The sequence below is a fragment of the Ammospiza caudacuta genome, chromosome 1 (genome assembly GCF_027887145.1).
Source record: "Ammospiza caudacuta isolate bAmmCau1 chromosome 1, bAmmCau1.pri, whole genome shotgun sequence".
Lineage (NCBI taxonomy): Eukaryota > Metazoa > Chordata > Aves > Passeriformes > Passerellidae > Ammospiza > Ammospiza caudacuta.
The window spans coordinates 861274-883043 of NC_080593.1; the positions used below are offsets into that span (position 1 = coordinate 861274).

A 21770-nucleotide genomic window follows, 5' to 3' on the forward strand; every position below is an offset into this window, starting at 1 on the left:
CCCACGAATCCCAAATTCCCTCTATTCCCTCAAATTGGCCTCGTTCATTTTTCACACAGTATCTCCTAACACTGAGCTGGTAGCTCCAAACCAACATTTGTCACTTCACAGCACAATCAAAGCTCTGCATCTCCTATTTGCCTAAAGTCCCCCTGAAGGAGGTTTTTCAGTCAGTTTTTGTTTAATGTTTCAGCTCTCCAGAGGCAAGCTTTTCCAAATGATCAGAGGCAGAAGCAGTGGATCTCTGTGCTGCAGCTCCTCATCTCGACAGCCCCAAGCTCTGCCCACCCTCTGTGTCCTGCAGCTCAGTGCCCTGAACATCCCCCATCTATTGCTGACGACCAAAAAACAACATTTCTACTGATTTTTTGAGTCACATCTAAAAATATCCCCCCCAACCAGTGGAAAATGCATGAAATCTAATTTAGATACTTAAACTGAAGTCAGAAAGAAATAGAAAAATCAAAAAAGCCCCTTGTAAAATGGTACTAAAGGATCCATTTAGATAAAACAAGTATTTTAGTGAACCAAAACAAGAGGATCCATCATGCACCAGCCCTCACTGGGGTCTGACTTTGTTGTGGGTTTTTTAAGTGATATCATGATCTTCTCCAAAGAAAACATAAAGGTTGTGATTTAACATGTGAATAAGACTGTAAATAGATAGATATTAAAAGCAGTATGGATGATTCTGGAGAATTAGGGAAATTAGTGGGATGAAGTATTAGGAAGCTGGACAACAACTGGCACTGTGAGTCTGTGTATAAATACATTAAAAATGTTTATTTTTTAAAGAGAATCTTTTAAAAGGACAGGTTCAAGGTCCTTGTGGATAGACGTGGCAGTTGGGGCCGTGGGTCAGTGCTGGAGAAGGGTTGGACCCAGTGACCTCAGGGGCTTTTCCTGCTGAACCATTCCCTCCCTCTGTGCTGTAACCACAGCCTCAGGATTTTCCTGGAGCTCAAATGCGGGGACAGCAAGGAGCCATGGAATCAGCTCCAGGACTGGGACACGAGCAGCAGGTTTGCTGCTCCTCCCTCAGCCGCAGGCACACAGATCCGTTCCCACCTCGCTGCGTTTCCCCCAGGAGAGGCAATCCCATGTTCTGCCCCCTCCAGGGTGCAGGGCTCACCTGGAGCTGCAGCCTTGGCTCCCTCGGGGGCTGCAGCCTCTGCTGGCAGGGCTGGGGCTGCAGCAGGGAGGCTCCCCGGGGCTGCTGCTGCCGTGGGGCTCTCGGGCAGGCTCGTCCTTATGGCTTCTGCGGCTGCAGGGGGCACTGCCAACACAAGAGCTGGGATCAGCTCCTGGAGAGGCCTTGGATCACGGAGTGCTGGCATGGGGAGCACCCCCAGGTGCTGCCTCAGCCACCCCTGAGGGGGAGGGAATCCCCCTCAGCTCAGAGAGAATCTGCTCTGATTGCCCACCCTCAGGAAAGTAATTGGTGCAGCACCCAGGAAAACTCTTGAATCCCAGGACAAGTGGCAAAGTTGGGGAGGCTTGTGCTACAAACCCTCCCAGTGCCACCCCCAGCTCCAGAAACACTTCCTACCCATCACCAGGGAGAAACTGTTCTCAGCTTCTTCACAGAAATAAAGATCCTGTTATGGGTCAAGTTTTGTAATGCACACAAATCCCAGTGGGATAATGCTCCAGTGGAGCTTCAAAGATTTAACTGTGACCAGAATTTAAAGGTAATTGTAAAATCACAGGAAGGTTTGGGTGGGAAGGGACCTTAAAGATCACCCAACACCACCCCTGCCATGGCAGGGACACCTCCCATTGTCCCAGGGACACCTCCCACTGTCCCAGGCTGCTCCCAGCCCTGTCCAGCCTGGCCTGGGCACTGCCAGGGATGCAGGGGCAGCCACAGCTGCTCTGGGCACCCTGTGCCAGGGCCTGCCCACCCTCACAGGAACAATTCCTTCCCAATATCCCATCTAACCCCACTCCCTTTCAGTTTAAAGCCATTCCCACTCCCCAAAGACTCATTTCCATTCTAAACTGATGTGAGCAGCAGAAGCAGTGCTGTCCTTGGCCAGCCCCCACGTGGCTCTGTCCCAGCCTGGTGTCCCTTGAGGAGGCAGACAAGGAGGGGAGCTGGTTCTGCTGCTCAGGAGCTCTCTGCCAACACCTCCTGCAGATCAGCTCACAACTGGTTTTTACCTGGTGGCTCAACAAAGTAAGAGGTATCTGGTCCCTTCATGTCCTGCTGAGCTCCCATCCAGTATTCTTCAGGGGCTGTGGGAAACAAACACACTGAGTCCTGCCCTGACCCCACAGGACTTTGATTTCCCAGGGGAAGGTTTGACTCTGCTGGCTTTGGGGCTCATCCCCAGGGAATTTCAATTCCCTCTATAAGGAGCAGCAGAACCTCTGTTCTCCCAGGATTACTGGGAGTGAGAGCTCCCATCAGACAGAGTGACACCCAGCACTGACCCCAGGAGTCAGAAGAGGAGTTTCTTTCCTCAGTTCTCCTGGGCAAGTGGCTCTGGGTAGCCCTGCCTAAGCAGGGGGCTTGGAAAAGCTCCAAGCTCATCCATCCTGTGACCTCCTAACGTAGAATCCCAGCATGGTTTGGGCTGGAAGGGACCTTAAACTCATTTCACGGGCAGGGACACCTTCCACTATCCCAGGGTGCTCCAAGCCTCCTCCAACCTGGCCCTGGGCACTGCCAGGGATCCAGGGGCAGCCACAGCTGCTCTGGCTGTGCCAGGGCCTCACACCAGAACACTCCCCTGAACCAACAGCTGTCCATGCCAAGAGGAAACTTTCCAATCTTGACTCATTTTATGCGTCAACCCCCACCAAGATTCTCCAGGACTCGTAAAGTGGGATTTCCCAGCTGCAACCCCTCCAAACCCAGCCAGTCAGAGGAAACATTTGCTTCTCACCTGCTTTTCCTGGCAGGAATTCTGTGCCTGACTCGAGGCCCATGAAGGCTGACGGGTCCAGAGCCTCTGCAGGGGAATACAGGGACCCCAGGAAAGGCTGTTCAGGTCCCATCATGGATCCATGTGGAGCTAAGAAAATAACAAAACTTTTGTAATCACCAGCCTTAATGGCACCTCTCCTAAATTTCAAGTCCTACCACTTGGACTGTTCTGCTCAGCAGCAGTTCAGATCAATCTGCATCAAATGTTAGTTCTGCATCACAAACCATAAATTCTGTATTTAACAGAACCTTCTGACAAGGTTTAAGAGAGTAAACACAGGCAAATTATTTCCTTTGGCTTTCTGCTACTGCTCCCATGAATTCCAGCTGGTAATCCCTTAATAATCCAATATTGATATAATAATCCAAGAGCTGAAATCCTGAAGAGCATTTTGCAGCAACAGCTCCTGAGTATCTGGGTTTTAGCCATTAAAACAAGAGCAGGGGAAAAAAAAGGCTTGTGAATTTACAGCTGTGGAAACCTCCCTCGTGGATTCCCTGATGGGGAGAACCATAAAAAGTTCTGGGCCAGGATTGAGAGATGGGTGGGATTTTGGTATTTTTGGTCTTCAGGTTGTTGTTTATTTTTGTCTTATCCAAAGCTCTGCATGCTGCCTACATCTCAGACTTAGTGCACAAAGAGAAGGCACCAAAAGTCACACAACACACAGGTTCAAGGCCTTTTAAAACTAGTTTGCCCAATTAACTCTTAGAATGTATTTTAGTTCTACCTTCCTACTAAGAAAGGTAGAAACGGGTTCCAACATCAACCTGAAGTTTCAGTACATGAAAATGAGCCTTCAACCAACACCCCTGGGCTCCAACATCAACCTGAATTTTCAGTACGTGAAAATTCAGGTTGAACCTTCAACCAACACCGTGGAGTTCCAACATCAACCTGAATTTCCAGCACAAGAAAGACAGGAGAGCCAAGTGCCCAGCTGGCAGCTGGGGAGGGCTGTGCAGGGGAGCTCACCGAGGATGTCCCTGGCAGCGTCGGCGTGGCCCGGGAACAGCGGCGCGCTCTTCATGTCCGTGGGGAAGGACAGCTCGGGCAGGTTCTCCCCTCTGTGCATGCTGAAGGGGTCTGGCAGAGACACAACAGGCAGGGTCACCACTCAGGGTGACAGGGACACCCTCAGGGTGACAGGGACACCACTCAGGGGACAGGGACACCTTCAGGGTGACAGGGACACCACTCAGGTGACAGGGACACCACTCAGGGGACAGGGACACCCTCAGGGTGACAGGGACACCACTCAGGGGACAAGGACACCTTCAGGGTGACAGGGACACCACTCAGGGACAGGGACACCCTCAGGGGACAGGGACACCACTCAGGGTGACAGGGACACCACTCAGGGACAGGGACACCACTCAGGGGTGACAGGGACACCACTCAGGGTGACAGGGACACCCTCAGGGGACAGGGACACCACTCAGGGTGACAGGGACACCCTCAGGGGACAGGGACACCCTCAGGAGACAAGGACACCTTCAGGGTGACAGGGACACCCTCAGGGGACAGGGACACCCTCAGGGTGACAGGGACACCACTCAGGGGACAAGGACACCTTCAGGGTGACAGGGACACCCTCAGGGTGACAGGGACACCACTCAGGGGTGACAGGGACATCCTCAGGGGACAGGGACACCACTCAGGGTGACAGGGACACACTCAGGGTGACAGGGACACCCTCAGGGGACAGGGACACCCTCAGGGGACAGGGACACCACTCAGGGTGACAGGGACACCACTCAGGGACAGGGACACCACTCAGGTGACAGGGACACCACTCAGGGTGACAGGGACACCCTCAGGGGACAGGGACACCACTCAGGGTGACAGGGACACCCTCAGGGGACAGGGACACCCTCAGGGGACAAGGACACCTTCAGGGTGACAGGGACACCCTCAGGGGACAGGGACACCACTCAGGGGTGACAGGGACACCACTCAGGATGACAGGGACACCCTCAGGGTGACAGGGACACCACTCAGGGGTGACAGGGACACCACTCAGGGTGACAGGGACACCACTCAGGGGACAGGGACACCCTCAGGGTGACAGGGACACCACTCAGGAGTGACAGGGACACCACTCAGGATGACAGGGACACCCAAATTACTGGGAAACTGAAACATCCTCCAGTGTCCCAGGCAGACTGTCCCACCCCTGGCAGTGTCCCAGGCCAGGCTGGACAGGGCTTGGAGCAGCCTGGGACAGTGGGAGGTGTCCCTGCCATGGCAGGGGTGGCACTGGATGATCCTTAAGGTCCCTGTCACCCTGCCCTCTGGCAGTGGGAGCCATTCCCTGTGTCCTGTCCCTCCATCCCTGTCCCCAGTCCCTCTCCAGCTCTCCTGGAGCCCCTCCAGGCCCTGCCAGGGACTCTGAGCTCTCCCTGGAGCTTCTCCTCCCCAGGTGAGCACCCTATTTCCAGACACTCGGATTTCCTCCAGTTAAAGCCAGCTCAGGGGGATTTGGTTCAGGGCTGTGGCTCATTCTCATGCCAGAAGTGCTCCCTGCAGGGCTGAGAGCCCAGCCTGAGCTGTTCCCATGCTCACAGTGGGCTGGCATGTCAAGATCAGGTGAGCTGAGTGAATTCCTTTATAAACCTGTCAGATTATTTGAGATGTCAAGACAACATCTTGCCTCGGAGCAACGTGCAGAATATTTTAATTTTGAGCTGTTTACAACAATACTGCCAGGTCTGAACAACAGCTTTCTTTCCACTTAAAGAACCAACCCCAAAAAACAAGGGGAAAAAAAGAGCATGACTGAAATCGATTTAAAACTAAAGGAGATTCTGCTGATGTTCCCTCTTTGCCCAGCAGTTGAATGATGTGGAAGAAATGGGCAGCTCAGATCTGTGGGCCAACCCACCTTTGCTCCAGAGGGAAAAGGGGAGGAGTGGGAGAGCTGAAATTTCCCCTCTTTCTTCCCAAGGAACAAGGAATTACAGGGATCCCGGTCAGGGGATCCTTTACACCACCAGCCAGAGAATCCTCTCCTTGGGAGGGAAATTGTCCTCCCATTTTCCAAAGAGTGGGCACACCAATATTGAATAAATCAAATTATTTCTCTGAGTCTGATCTCTGCTCCATTATGGGAGCTCTAAGCAGAATCTCATTTATATCCAATTGGAAGAGCAACACAGGGGACACTTTGATATTGAACTTTATGTGATCCCTGCAGAGGTGTGCAAGACACTCCAAGGACATAAAACCTTAAGAAATGTGGTTTCATGCAACAAATAAACGAAAATATTCCTATTATTCAGGCCAAAAGAACACTGGGTGATAGGCCAGGTATGTAAATTGTTCCTAATTAACAAATGTAACATTTGACTCTTCAGCAGAACAACACCAATGTCCCATTCCTGCACCCACACAGGAACAGGAGGGAAAACCCAAGAAACCTATGACTCTTCCAGTTCTTCCATTAATCATTTCTTATCCTTGTAAAAATACATCAGTTCTTCACAGTCAGTAAGAAAATCATGCCCTAAGCAGGCCTACAGTACTCAAAAATATATTAAAAATAAGAAGGTCCATCCTGTATCTTCCCAGGTTGATTGCCTGGGATAATCTGGGCAGGACCCACACTTCTCATGTGCTCCTGGAGCCAGCAAGCAATTTCATTTCAAAAAATGAGGGGAAAAAGGAGAATACTGAGGGGGAGCTGTTGGGTGAAAGTGTATCAGTGTGCAGGGCTAGGTGCAGCTCATGTTCAGCAGTGTCAGCAGCTGCAGAGGTGTGGGACAGCTGCAGGGCAGGGTGTGACACAGGGACAGGCACTGCCTGGGGACACTGCAGCTCAGAGGGACACATCTGCACTGAAACCCACAGTGCTCACAGCAGCTCAGCTGTGGGAGTCCCCCAAAACCTGCTCTGGGCATAGGACCCCAGAATTATTAGGGTTGGAAAAGAGTTCCAAGAGAATCAACTCCAACTTTTGACCAAATACCCACAAAATACATCACAAAATGCTGTGTCTGCTTGGCTTTGAACACTGCCAGGGATGGGGACTCAGCACTGCCCTGGGCAGCCCCTGCCAACACTGAACCTCTCTTTAGTGCAGGAATTTCCCCAATATCCACCCTGAGCTGCCCTGGCCCAGCCTGGGGCCGTTCCCTCTGCTCCTGTCCCTGTTCCCTGGGATAAGATCCCAAATCCCCCCGGCTGTGCCCTCCTGGCAGGAGCTGTGCAGAGCCACAAGGGCCCCTGAGCCTCCTTTGCTCCAGGCTGAGCACCTGCCCAGCTCCTCAGGGATTCTGCAGCCCCTTCCAGCTCCTCAGGGATTCTGCAGCCCCTGCCCGGCTCCCTCAGGGATTCTCCAGCCCCTTCCCAGCTCCCTCAGGGATTCTGCAGCCCCTGCCCGGCTCCTCAGGGATTCTGCAGCCCCTGCCCAGCTCCTCAGGGATTCTGCAGCCCCTGCCCGGCTCCCTCAGGGATTCTCCAGCCCCTTCCAGCTCCTCAGGGATTCTGCAGCCCCTGCCCAGCTCCTCAGGGATTCTGCAGCACCTGCCCAGCTCCTCAGGGATTCTCCAGCCCCTTCCCAGCTCCCTCAGGGATTCTCCAGCCCCTGCCCGGCTCCTCAGGGATTCTGCAGCCCCTGCCCGGCTCCTCAGGGATTCTGCAGCCCCTGCCCAGCTCCATTCCCTGGACTCTCTCCAGCCCCTCCAGGTCTCTCCTGCTGGAGGGGCCCAGAGCTGCCCCCAGGATTCCAGGGGAGTCCCTCAGCCGGGCCAGCACAGGGGACAATCCCTGCCCTGGGCTCATGTCCAGCTGTTGTCACCAGCCCCTGTGCCCAGCCTGGACGTTCCATGGGGTGATGGTGCCCTGAGGGCAGGAGCTGGCCCTCGGCCTGTAGATCCAGCCTGTGCTGATCCCCCTGGAAACTCCCTGCCCTGCAGCACAGCCACATCCACCCACCATGCTGGTTGTGACCATGAAGTGGTCACCCCACGCCCTCACCACCATCCCCAGGAGGGATCCCCTGAGCAGGGCTGGGCCCAAAACCAAAAACCAACTCACAGGGAGTCCAGGGGCTGCCAAAGGCCATGAGGGGAGCAGGAGCCCCTCAGGGATGGAGCCTGGAGCCCATGAGGGGAGCACGAGGCCCTCAGGGATGGAACCTGCCGTCCATGAGGAGAGCATGAGCCCCTCAGGGATGCCATGAGGGGAGCAGGAGCCTCTCAGGAATGGAGCCTGCAGACAATGAGGGGAGCAGGGGCCCCTCAGAGATGGAGCTTGCAGGCCATGACTGGGGGGAGCAGGAGCCCCTCAGGGATGGAGCCAGGAGTCCATGAGGGGAGCAGGAGCCCCTCAGAGATGGAGCCTTCAGGCCATGATTGTGGGGAGCAGGAGTACCCTCAAGGATGCTATGAAGGGAACAGGAGCCCCTTCAGGGATGGAGCCTGCAGTCCATGAGGGGAGCAGGAGCCCTCTCAGCTCATGAGGGGAGCAGGAGCCCCTCAGGGATGCCATGAGGGGAGCAGGAGCTCCTCAGAGATGGAGTCTGCAGCCCATGAGGGGAACAGGAGCCCCTCAAGGATGCCATGAGGGGAGCAGGAGCCCTCTCAGGCCATGAGGGGAGCAGGAGCCCTCTCAGGCCATGAGGGGAACAGCAGCCCCTCAGGGATGCCATGAGGGGAGCAGGAGCCCATCAGGGATGGAGCCTGCAGCCCATGAGGTCCCCCAGCTGCTGAAATCAGGGTGCTCCAGCTCCTGAGCCATCCTACCAGCCATGTCCATGGGTTTGAAGCACAGGTCTCTCTCCTCTGCTGACCAGGTGTCGTTGCGATCCAGGAACTCTTTGTAGGACATCTTCTCATCCATGATTTCTCCTGGGAATACTGACATGGGAGAAGAAAACGACCCAGTCAAAGGCCAAACATTGAAATATTTAAAATGGATCACTGCACTATGTGACATTTGGGTGTGACATCTCCAAGTAACAGGGACTGGCAGCCCACCAGAGCCCATAATATTTATTTTTGACTGGTTTGATCCAGCTCTTCAAATACAAGACCCAGAATAATGGGCATTTCTGTGTCCTGAGGCACATGTAAGATCAAGAACAGACTCACACGGAAGTGTTGTCCTAGTCCAAAGCCCCCAGTTGTACAAAAAGAACAAAACCATAAGTCCTGAGGCTTTAAACAGGACAAACTCAGTGGAAAGGTTCAAAATTAATACCCAGACTAATGAGTTTTAGCTATATTTCTGTTTTAAGGAGGCCTGAATCTGTCAACTCTTCTGAGGACAACATTAGAGTTTTTTAACTCGTTCCAGTTTCTTCTGGAAAGAAACAGAAATATTTACAGGGACTCCTTCTCTCATCCCCCATACAACATCCTCTGCTCTCTGCCAATACACCTCTTCATGCTTTTAATATTTTTACCTTCACTTAGGCTGACAATACCTGCAAGCCTGGAGCTCAGGAGATGAAATTCATCACAAAACATCCCTAGATATAACCCTTAATTCAGTGTAAAACTGTAGTTACTAAAAACAACCTAATGTTAAGGCACAGAAGGACCAGAAGGGAAGAATTCATTAAAAATCACAACCCTGGTCTATAAAACAACAACCTGAGGGGGTCAGGCAGGCTGAGAGCTCACAGCAAGGTGGGCAGACACTCAGCTCTAATAATGACGATGATGATGATGATGATGATTATTATGATGATAGCAATAATAATAATGTTATTGAGAGAGAATAAGATGAAAAATGGCTTTTGTGGGGCTTGGGGTTTGTTTTACATCACAAAACAAGGAAAGGTCACCAGTACAAATCATCAGGTGGCTTCAATAATTTGCTCAGACAGTCTGGGTTTAGAAAAGCAGGAAGAGATTCCTTGGAGTTTGAAACATGTCCAAACCTCTGATTAGAGGTAAATATTAAGTATTACTTCTAATTAATAATAAAATTAATAATATATATAGTTAATAATTATTTAAATAATAAATTAATAATAATTCAAGCAATCATTAAAATTATAATACATTTCTATAATAATATAATCTATTAGATAATTTATGTTATATATGTTATAAATAAATATAATATATAAATATATAGCATATACATTTTATATATCATATATTATATATACATTATAGGTACTTCGTAATATATTTTATATGTTTCCATGCACATCATTCTACATATTATAATATATATTTTATAATGTATAGTTCATATCTTTTCATGTGGTTTATATTATATATTACATTATCTTATATAATGTATACTATATAATATTTCTATTTTTATAAATATATGTAAATTATGTATTGTATATTATTCTATACATATTTTATTTATATACACACACACATATATACATATATAAAAATATAAATGCATATGTGTAACGACTAATACAATTAATGTAAATATTACTTCCAGTCAGGCTCTGGAGCTCTGAGTGCTGCCGTGTCCCCAGGGTGTGGCCCTGTGAGCCAGGGCCATGTGACACTCACTGTGTGTGTGACACTGTGTGTGACACTCCCTGTGTGTGTGACATCCCCGGTGTGTCCCCGTTCCCAGCCGATCCCGGGCCAGGCAGGAGCTTCCCAGGGTTCGGGTCCCTCCGAGGGTCACATGGAGGGAAGGGCACCAAGGTGCTGGGACCGTGTCCCCAGTGCCACCCTGGGCAGGAGGAGGACACGAGCTCTGCCTGCCCCTGTCCCAACATTCCCACCTGGGTGTCCCCAGCAGGAGCTGCCAGGGGCAGGACAGATCCTAGAGAGATGCTGGTCCAAGAAAACACAAATAAAATGGATTTTTACACTTACACACGCTGAGAAAGCCAGACTGGGAATGAAAGGGGAATTTCAGGGATCACAACACTCCCACCTCTTGTCTCCAGGAGAACCCTGATTCATCCATCCCATCCATCCCCTGCAGCCCTGCCCTGATCCATCCATCCCTGGGCATCTCTGGAGCTGCTGCCCCCCCGTGCAGCCCCCAGCAGCAGGGCCTGGCACGGGCACGCTGCTTTGCTGCCAGAGCTCAGAGCTCTCATTCTGCTCAGTGGCTCCATTTGCCATGGCTGACCTCAGCAGGGCCCTCAGCAGTTCCCAGGCAGGGTGACACCACCTCTGCCTCCGCTGACAAAGGACAGAGGGACACGGGGGACAACAACCCACCGTGTGTCCCATGGAAAACCAAACCCAGCCTGGGCAACGCTGTCCGAGCCTGCAGCAGCTAAAAGCCTGATTATTCAGGAGAAAAATATTTTATTAATATTTTATTTGATAATATAATGTAATTTTGGTATTATTTTATTTAGCTTTGCAAAGTGCTTTGGAGACAAAGTGCCACTGCAATGTGTCAAGAGACATTATTATTATTTACCATTATTTGTGGTGTACAGAGCAGCAAGGGATTTAATTAGATTCCACTGTAAATTCCTCTAGACAGGAGCCTGTCATTTGTGTGTCTATAAAACTATTTAAAGCAAAAAAAAAAAATAGAAGACACTAAAAGTCCTTGACAGTGTGAGGAAGAGCCTGGGAGCAGTTAAAACATTCCAAAACTTCCTCAAAGATGATATGATGATATTATGACATTAACAGAGTGCTGGGTTGGACCCACACTGAGGCTGATGGAGAGCATCCACTGCTTGAACTCTGAATATTTGCAACAAATCAATTTGTTAGCACTGAAAATACATTGGCATATTGCCATGATGCAAGATTTCACAGGGAAGAACATAAAATTAGGGTCAGAAAGGTAAACGTGAATAAACCCCTCCACTTTGGGGGGGTTTAGTGCCAGGTTGTGCTCATGCCTTTCAATACAGAGGGGAACCACACCTGGGGCTGGAGAAGGAGGGAGCAGCAGGAGACAAAAGGAATTGGGATGGGAAATATTTCCATTTGCCATCAGATGGAACCAAGTTGAGGAAAACTCCGTCAGTGTTTGCAAGCCATGAGCTGCAGCAAAGCCCCAGAGCCGGCTGCAAGCTGCATCAGGAGCAGTTGGGAGCTGCCTCTGCCAAATCCTTCCGAATCCAAACCCAAGACTGGAATATTCTTCACACAATATTTTCACAACAGATGCAAATGAAAAACCCAAACCAGGCAGTGCTTCCCAGCAGGAATGCCGGTGCAAGGAGGGATGCAGGCAGCTCTGGAGCAGGGAGAGCAGAGCAGGGCAGCCACAGGGACAAGGCTGGAGCAGCCACCCCTTCCCTGGGCCAGCCAGGACCCAGCTGCCCCTGCCAGAGCCAGCACAGCAAAGATTTCTGCAGCACAGCCACCACCAGCAAACCCCTTCTGCTATTCCCACAATGTTTCCCAAGTTATGTGCCTTAAGGTGGACGCTTCCAGCTTATCTGTCATCCCCATCCCAATATTCAGTTTCCCCTTATCAAACCTGGAACACAAAATGTGATCTCAGATTTCCCAAGGACTGGGAAAAGAGGATTTTTCAGTTCCACACCCAAGCTCCCCAAACACACCTTCTGCCTCTGACCTACCAACAAACATCACAAAACAACACAAAGGAGAAGCCAAACTCCTCCAAGGCCCAGTGCTGCCAGTGCCCGTGGATGTGCATGGCAGCAGATAATGCACTCCACACAAAATGCAAATCTGACAGATCCCACAGACCTGTAAAGCAATTTTAGCAAGTATTAAAGCTGGCTGATAGCTGAAAATCCGGTTACGAGCCCTGATAATATAAACCAATGTAGGATTAGAGCTTACAAAGTCTTGCTTAAAGGAAAAAAGACCATTAACAACATACTTACAAAGCAAACTTGCTTCTGAGAGGAAAAACAAGGATCCCATGCAAGAAGCACCTTCTGTGCACTGCTCCCAGGGCAGGATGAGGGTGGAACATTTAGCAGGGCTGCTGACAGCGTGGAATTGTTTGTTTGATCATCTCTCTGCACAGGTCAGCTCGGTCACAGCACCCAATTCACAGCTAATCCAGGCAGAAGTGCCCCCGTGGCCACCCACCCCTGTGCCCAGGCTGGGAGCTGGGAGCTGGGGCAGGACACGCTCCTGGAGCTGCTGGCACACAGGACACCCCAGGGAATGTCCAGCCAGGGCTCTCTGAGCACAGGATTACCCTCTAAAGCCTTTTCCCTGCAGGAGATGCTAATCTTGGCAGGTCACTGGCCAGACCTCCAGCTCGGGGTTAAGGAGCTTCAAAATTACTGAGTGAGCAGCCAGGAGAGGGCCCTGCCAGCAGCCAGCAGGGAACACAGGGAGAGGGAGGCCTGGGAGCTCCATTCCTGCAGAGGATCCCAAAGGGAATTTGCCCAGATCACCCTGGCATGGGGAGGCACAGTTGGCCTTGCTGGAGTCCCCAAAGAGCAGCAGTTTTATCAATTCACATTGATAAATCAATTCACATCCCCCTCTGCAGGGTGTGGGATCTGCAGCCTCAAAAAGGAGCTCCAGAATCAGTCATGGAATGGTTTGGGCTGGAAGGGACCTCAGAGCCCCTCCAGTGCCACCCCTGCCATGGCAGGGACACCTCCCACTGCCCCAGTGTGTGCCCAGCCCCAGTGTCCAGCCTGGCCCTGGGCACTGCCAGGGATCCAGGGGCAGCCCCAGCTGCTCTGGGAATTCCATCCCAGCCGGGAATTCCCAATTCCCAGTCTCCCATCCATCCCTGCCCTCTGGCACTGGGAGCCATTCCCTGTGTCCTGTCCCTCCATCCTTGTCCCCAGTCCCTCTCCAGCTCTCCTGGAGCCCTTTTAGAGTCCAAAGTGTCTCTGGAGCCTTTCCTTCCCCACACTGGATGCTGTAGGGGTTCCACACGGGATTTAGGCTGTTTTGGGAGCACTTGGTGCCAGGAACTGTCCATGCTCAGGACATTTATTACCAGGAGCAGCTTCTGATTCCCACCTGAGGGATTTATGAGAACCTTGCCTGCACGTCTTGTCTGATTTTCAGGCACACACCCCTTCAATCTGCTGCCCAGTGGTGTTGTACATGATGGGATCCACCTGGAACATCAGGTAAAACCCCAAACAGGCAGCCAAGACATTCCAGGGTCTCCTTCCCTTGCCCACGACATTATTTCCAGACATCATTTAGGGTAAAGGAGGCAAAAGTTTCCCCTGAAAGGTCACAGGGTACCTCCCCAAGAAGCTCAGGCTCTCTTTGTGCCTGCTGGCTTTAGAGTTAACATGGAGTATCCTGCAGGAATACCCCCTCAATGCTTTATGATCAGTCTCATCATTTTGTAAAATAAAATATTGTCTAGCTCAGTTCAGAGTGAAGGGTATGAAAATCCCCGTGAGTGAGTTTTGCAGACAAGCTTCACTAATCCCAAATCGAAGGGATAAGCACAGACAGGAGCTACATGGGAAAAGATGTCACCCAGCCACCCAAAGGGAGCCGTGCATTTTTATCCAAGGGAATAAGACCTCAAGATTCCAAGAAGTTTTTGCATTTAATGAATGTCTAAACCACTGAGCTGGCAGCCCTGATGGAGCACAGCTCACCCAGAGCAGAGCTGTCAGAGCTGGTTACCGCCTCCCTTTGCTCCTGTCAAAGTGAAGGGCAGCAATTCCACTGAAAACTGAATTCTGAGGGGACTGGACACGGGGCAGGTTGGCCAGAGAGGCTGTGCAGTGTCCAGCCCTGGGCAGCTCCAGCCCAGCTGGGCACAGGGCACAGTCTGCTTTCCCTGCTCTGGGCAAAGCTGCTGGGCTTGGCAGAGCTTCCTCCAGCCTGCTGAGCCCCCACAGGCTCCTCACACCCAGCTTTTTGGGGAAAACACATTTCTGTCCTTGCAGGAGAGGAAAGTTTAACTCCCAGGAGCTAGTGCTGGCTGAGATTACACAAAATACTTTAATTTCATAGAATATCAGAATGGTTTGGGCTGGAAGGGACTTAAAGATCATCTCATTCCATTCCCACTGTCCCAGGCTGCTCCCAGCCCTGTCCAGCCTGGCCTGGGACACTGCCAGGGATGCAGGGGCAGCCCCAGCTGCTCTTGGAATCCCATGCCAGCCTCTCAGGCAGGAATTCCTCCCCAGTATCCCATCCATCCCTGCCCTCTGGCACTGGGAACCCACTCCCCCTTGCCCGGGCACTCTCAAGTCCCTGCAATGAGAAGTAAATTAAATTCCACCACTGAGCTGGATGGGAAGAAGATGATCAGGAGTCTATGCAAGGCCCTCAAGGAACTGCAGGGCATTTCAGAGGGTGCTGACAGTTCCAGAAGGGTTTTGCTGCCTTCCCTCTGAAATTCCACGAGGTTACATAACCCTGAATGCTAAAAGGGCCCCGTGCCTACAACTGTCAGAACCACTATCTCCAAACTTCAGAGATGCAAAGTCAGTAACTTGAAAGTTCAACACAAGGTTCATGTTCTGCCTTGTAAAAAAAAAAATCTACAAGGAAAAATAATGCAGTTGCTACAGTTTCTTGTCCAGCTTTTTTCCCTTCCTTACTTCTCCTTCCCAGAGGGAATTTTGGCAGCAATTGCTTTGTCATGGACTGGGGGGTGGAAGCAGAGAGGTGCAGAGAGCTCCCAGCTCTGCTCTAACTGCTGCCTGATTGTCCTGCTGCTCCTGCTCCCCACTGGGAACACCAGGGAGTGGGGAATCCTCAGCACTGCTCACATTTACTCCTCAGTGCCCTGCACCATGGGACAGCCCAGCTCCCACCTCCCCAGGAGCCAGCCTGCACAGACTCACCTGGTAATAACACTGTTAATAACAGATTCATCTGGTAATAACACTGTTGATAACAGATTCATCTGGTAATAACCTCTGTTAATAACAAAGACTCATCTGGTAACAACAAAGGCACCCAAAGCTCTGTTTTTAAACAAAAGGCTCACTAAAGACTTATTTACACCACACTGGAAATACTCCAGGTGTTGGGAGCTGGAGAGGGACTGGGGACAAGGCATGGAGGGACAGGACACAGGGAATGGCTCCCACTGCCAGAGGGCAGGGATGGATGGGAGACTGGGAATTGGGAATTCCTGGCTGGCACAAAATTCCCAGAGCAGCTGTGGCTGTCCCTGGGTCCCTGAAGTGTCCCAGGCCAGGTTGGACATTGGGGCTTGGAGCACCTGGGACAGTGCAAGTGCCCCAGCTTGGACTTTTTGTTTGGTTTTTCTCAGCCAAGTGGCACAACTGAGACACTTCAGTTTCACTTGGGGTTCCTTCCTAAAGCCAGGAGCCTTCTGCAGGCAGGGAATATTTCCATCCACAGCCAGGCAAAACCCCCCAGAGCTGTTCAGCAGGCCCAGGACGAGATGCAGATTGTGCAGAGACCATCTCATCTCCTGTGGAAAGCCCAGGGCAGCAATGCCAGGGCAGCAGTGCCAGGGCAGAGGCAGCTGAGCCCCTGCCCCATTCCCTGGCCTTGCATCCTGCCCCAGAGCTGATGAGGAAGGTCTGGGGCACCCTGCCCAGGCTGCCCTGCCCGAAACGTGTGAAGCTGAAATAAACTCAATTCTGAGGCAAAGGGATCATAGTGAGGAGTGGGCACAGGAGGCCTGTCCAGACCCCACTGTGCTGGCACAGGGAGAGGCCCAGAGATCCCAGAACCCTGCAATCATCCAGAATGGAAAAGCTCTCCACGATCATTCAGTCCACTCTGTGCCCAATGCCCACCTTGCCACCCAGAGCTCTGAGTGCCACATCCAGGTGACACCTGCATGGATGGGCACTGCAAACATCCCTGGGCAGCTCCTGCCAAATCCTGAGCCCCCTTTCCATGGGGAAATTCCTGTTGTACCCACCCTGAGCCCCCTTTCCATGGGGAAATTCCTGCTGCTGTCCACCCCGAGCCTGCCCTGGCCCAGCCTGAGGCCGTTCCCTCTCCTCCTGTCCCTGTGCCCTGGAGCACAGCCCGACCCCCCCCATCTGTCCCCTCCTGTCAGGGAGTTCTGGAGGACCACAAGGTCCCCCCTGAGCCCCCTTTTCTCCAGGCTGAGCTGTGGCACCAGCTGGAGCATCCTCTTCCTCCCTGTGCCAGCCTGGCCACAGCTCCTGAGCAGGAGATCCCAGAGCCACGAGCACACAGGGCTGGGAGTGATGTGACAAAACCTCGGTGTAAAATAAGGGTCACCTGAGCTTCCATCAGCTCTCCCACCGAGCTGTGCTGCTTCCATGCCCTACAGCAGCTCCTGGGTCCCAGAGCAGCCTGGCAGGAGCCCCAGGGAGGTTTGGGGGACGGCAGCCCCTCCCTGGAGCCAGCCAGGCAGGGCAGTGTCCCTGTGCTGGCACCATGGAGCAGTGACAGTGCAGTTTGCAGAGCTGTGACCCGCAGTGCTGTCAGCCCTCCCTCTGAGCAGGGAACGGCAATTTCCCCTGAAAGGGCTGTTTCCAAATTTACACTGCTCCAGCCTGACTCAGGGAACGCTCCAGTTCCAGCCTCAGCTCCTTGGTGGGGCAGAGCTGGGGCAGATCTCAGCCTGAGGAGCCTCCCTGAGCCTGCCTGGGCTCCAGTTCCAGCCTCACTCCTTAGTGGGGCAGAGCTGGGGCAGATGTCAGCCCTGAGGAGCTCCCTGGGCTCCAGTTCCAGCCTCACTCCTTGGTGGGGCAGAGCTGGGGCAGATCTCAGCCTGAGGAGCCTCCCTGAGCCTCCCTGGGCTCCAGTTCCAGCCTCACTCCTTGGTGGGGCAGAGCTGGGGCAGATCTCAGCCTGAGGAGCCTCCCTGGGCTCCAGTTCCAGATTCACTCCTCAGTGGGGCAGAGCTGGAGCAGATCTCAGCCTGAGGAGCCTGCCTGGGCTCCAGTTCCAGCCTCACTCCTTGGTGGGGCAGAGCTGGGGCAGATCTCAGCCCTGAGGAGCTCCCTGGGCTCCAGTTCCAGCCTCAGCTCCTTGGTGGGGCAGAGCTGGGGCAGATCTCAGCCTGAGGAGCCTGCCTGGGCTCCAGTTCTAGATTCACTCCTCAGTGGGGCAGAGCTGGGGCAGATCTCAGCCTGAGGAGCCTGCCTGGGCTCCAGTTCCAGATTCACTCCTTGGTGGGGCAGAGCTGGGGCAGATCTCAGCCCTGAGGAGCCTGCCTGGGCTCCAGTTCCAGATTCACTCCTCAATGGGGCACAGGCTGGAGCAGATCTCAGCCCTGAGGAGCCTGCCTGGGCTCCAGTTCCAGCCTCACTCCTTGGTGGGGCAGAGCTGGGGCAGATCTCAGCCCTGAGGAGCCTGCCTGGGCTCCAGTTCCAGCCTCACTCCTCAATGGGGCAGAGCTGGGGCAGATCTCAGCCTGAGGAGCTCCCTGAACCTGCCTGGGCTCCAGTTCTAGATTCACTCCTCAGTGGGGCAGAGCTGGGGCAGATCTCAGCCCTGAGGAGCCTCCCTGAGCCTGCCTGGGCTCCAGTTCCAGCCTCACTCCTTGGTGGGGCAGAGCTGGGGCAGATCTCAGCCTGAGGAGCCTCCCTGAGCCTGCCTGGGCTCCAGTTCCAGCCTCACTCCTCAGTGGGGCAGAGCTGGGGCAGATCTCAGCCCTGAGGAGCCTCCCTGGGCTCCAGTTCCAGCCTCACTCCTTGGTGGGGCAGAGCTGGGGCAGATCTCAGCCCTGAGGAGCCTGCCTGGGCTCCAGTTCCAGCCTCACTTGTCACTGGGGCACAGCTGGAGCAGATCTCAGCCTGAGGAGCCTCCCTGGGCTCCAGTTCCAGATTCACTCCTTGGTGGGGCAGATCTCAGCCCTGAGGAGCTCCCTGAGCCTCCCTGGGCTCCAGTTCCAGCCTCAGTTGTCACTGGGGCAGAGCTGGAGCAGATCTCAGCCTGAGGAGCCTCCCTGGGCTCCAGTTCCAGCCTCACACCTCAGTGGGGCAGAGCTGGGGCAGATTTCAGCCCTGAGGAGCCTCCCTGGGCTCCAGTTCTAGATTCATTCCTCAATGGGGCAGAGCTGGGGCAGATCTCAGCCCTGAGGAGCTCCCTGGGCTCCAGTTCCAGCCTCACACCTCAGTGGGGCAGAGCTGGGGCAGATCTCAGCCCTGAGGAGCCTGCCTGGGCTCCAGTTCCAGCCTCACTCCTCAGTGGGGCAGATCTCAGCCCTGAGGAGCTCCCTGGGCTCCAGTTCCAGCCTCACTCCTCAGTGGGGCAGATCTCAGCCCTGAGGAGCTCCCTGGGCTCCAGTTCCAGCCTCACTCCTCAGTGGGGCAGATCTCAGCCCTGAGGAGCCTGCCCAGGCTCCAGGCTAAGCCAGGCTCAGGAGGGGCAGGACTGAGAGCAGCAGCCCTGCACAAGGACACAGCACAGAGGGAGCAGCACAAGGACTCCTGCTCAAAGGTCACTGCTGGGATTGCTCAGACCTTTCACACAAGGACACAGGGATTGTCATCCTGCAGGGCTTTCAAGGCAGGCAGGTCTGAAGTTCCTTTCCCCCAGGAAAACTGAAGCAGCCTCTAGGACAGGGACACAGATCTCCTCTGAGGCTCTGGAGAAGGGGGAGGGATGAGCAAACATCACCAGAGACTCAGCAGGCCCAGCCAGGGAACCCAAGGATTTGGAAGGTGAGCAGGAGCAGCTGTGAGCTGGACACTGTGCTCTGGTCCCTCCCAGGTGTGTGGTGACTCCCTGGGGCTCAGGAGCAGGGGACAGGCCCAGGGTGCCCAGAGCAGCTGTGGATTCCAAGCCCTGGCAGTGCCCAAGGCCAGGCTGGAAGGGCTTGGAGCAGCCTGGGACAGTGGGAGGTGTCCCTGCCATGGCAGGAATGGAACCCTGTGAGGTCCCTTCCCACACCATCCCATGACTCTGGCTCTGCTCTTGCTCACAGGAGGCCCAGGGATACCCTCCAGCCCAGCTGAGATTTTGGGCTGGGACCAGACCCAGTTCAGGGAATCCTGAGCTGCAGCCTGGGCCGGTGCCAACACCTGCAGAGGGTTCAGGACACCACAAACACAGAAGAGCAGCCAAACCACCATCTGCTGCCAGTCTGCACACAGGACTGGCACTTGCAAAGTGTCTCCTGCTCCCAAGAAACCCAAGAGCCACAGAGTGAAATTAAAAAAAAAAATACTTGAGGAATAAATAGCCAGCAAAATTCCAAAAAGAAAATATCCCTTCCTTCCCACTGATGATGATCTGGTACCTGAACCTCCCCTAAGCTTTATCCTTGTGAGACCCAAGCACATTTACCATAGAGCAGAGCTGCAGGTTTCTCTTCAGCTGAGCACAAAGCACTCCTGATCCCGAGGCAGGCCAGGACCTCTCCTGCTGCTGGGCCCCAGCACTGAGAGCAGCCCAGCCCTGCTCTCCCAGTGGAACTGGGTACCTGAGCTGCCCTCCCAGGGCTCAGCAGGCAGCACACGTTCCCCACGTCCCACAGCGATTGCCCTGCCTGGCACAGCTGGCAGGAGCAGCTGGGGCAGTGCCCACTCCCACAGCCATCACCCAGCAGGGCACGGCCCCTGCTCCCTGTGCTGCTGCTGCAAACCCCAGATCCTCCCCTGGCACCAGCCAGGACCTGCATTCTCCTCTTTTAAATGCAGCCAGGGAAGAAAACAAAAAGCAGAAAAAGCAGCACTTACAGACTCTGCTGGGGATCACGAGCTCCAAGTGTGCTCCTTGGAGAGTCAATATTTACAAACCACGAGGAAGAACAAGGTCCACACAGCACTCACTTGACCCACTAACAGCACTTTGCAGGAGCTGCTCCTCAGGCTGAGGAGGGCACAAAACTCTGACTCTTCTCAAAACTTACAGTAGATAAAACACATGAAGAAAACATCCTCACTGCACCAGGCTGTAGCTACACCTCATCTGCTGCCCCCTCACACTTTCATCCCCCCAGCTGGCCCTTTCTGGCTGTGTCAGCACTTGTCCTGATATCTGTTAATGAACTAGGTTACCAATTAATAATCCTTCACACATCTGGGTGGTGCCTGCCCTGTCCATCAGCTGGAACACCCATCCCCACCCCTGAGCTGCCCTGGGTGCTGCTCCCTGGCCTGGATGGAGCCTGTGCTCTAATCCTTATCAAATGATAACAACCAGAACTAAAGCAGGCTGAGGGCTGAACCCTGCAGCCTCCTGTGCATCACTTTCCCCTCCATCTCCATTTAACAGCTTTCTTCAACCCTTCTCTTATCTCTAATAAACTGGAAATCCTCTTCCTTTGACTCGTGCACTTCAGTGCTTGTAAATCACTGTGCACCACAATCTGGGCAGTCCTTAAATCTCCCCAGCTCTAAGTCCTCTCTTCCATTTTTATTAATTTCCTCCTTTTTTTCCAGGCTCTTAAAAGCATTTGCCACAGCCTCCTTGGAGATGGTCTGTGAGTGCCTTTCCTCCCCATACAAATCACTTCCCTCCATTAGTTTTTTAGCACTTCACCTTCCCAACAGGTTTAACTCCTGCCATCCCTGACTGCCAGGGTGAGTTTGAATTTATTGTCCTTTTCTCCCTCTTGCTCATGTTCTGAAAACAGCCAATCCTATCACATTCCTTGTTTCCCAGCTTTCCTCAGGCAGCTGTCCCAAGGGAAGCCCCATGATTAACCCTTCTCCAGGCTCAGAACATCCCAACTCCTCAGCTCAGGCTGGGAGCCCACACTTGTCCCCAAGAGCTGTCAGTGAGGGAGCCCCTCTGAGGATGAGGAATGAATTATAAATATTTCAGGAGTGTGGGAACTCTGGAAATCATCCTCATAATCCTGTCCCACGTTCCACCACACGGTACCAGTGTATCCAGCCTGGAATTCCACCACTTGATTGCTGCTTGGATGCAAAATACTTCATTTCTCTTGACCTACATATTTTGGCACTTTCACTCTGCCTCACACGAGATGGAGAGGAGCCATTCAGAAGTGACAGTATTTACTGTCACCCTTGAAACACACACATACACACACACATATATCTCCATACACTCATTTGTATTTTCTCTCCTCCTT

At 53.0% G+C, this 21770-nt stretch overlaps 1 protein-coding gene across 5 annotated transcripts in view; it reads right to left on the bottom strand.

Moving 5' to 3' along the window:
* Positions 1-21770, bottom strand: part of MAP4 (microtubule associated protein 4) — a 150969-nt gene that overhangs the window by 54294 nt on the left and 74905 nt on the right. For all 5 annotated transcript variants that reach the window (XM_058809682.1, XM_058809691.1, XM_058809657.1 and 2 more), the window contains exons 5-9: positions 8678-8791; positions 3909-4019; positions 2892-3020; positions 2164-2238; positions 1133-1276 (exon numbers count right to left, since the gene is read on the bottom strand). In XM_058809682.1, the coding sequence (XP_058665665.1) occupies positions 1133-1276; positions 2164-2238; positions 2892-3020; positions 3909-4019; positions 8678-8791 (573 nt within the window). The remainder of the gene's footprint in view (positions 1-1132; positions 1277-2163; positions 2239-2891; positions 3021-3908; positions 4020-8677; positions 8792-21770) is intronic.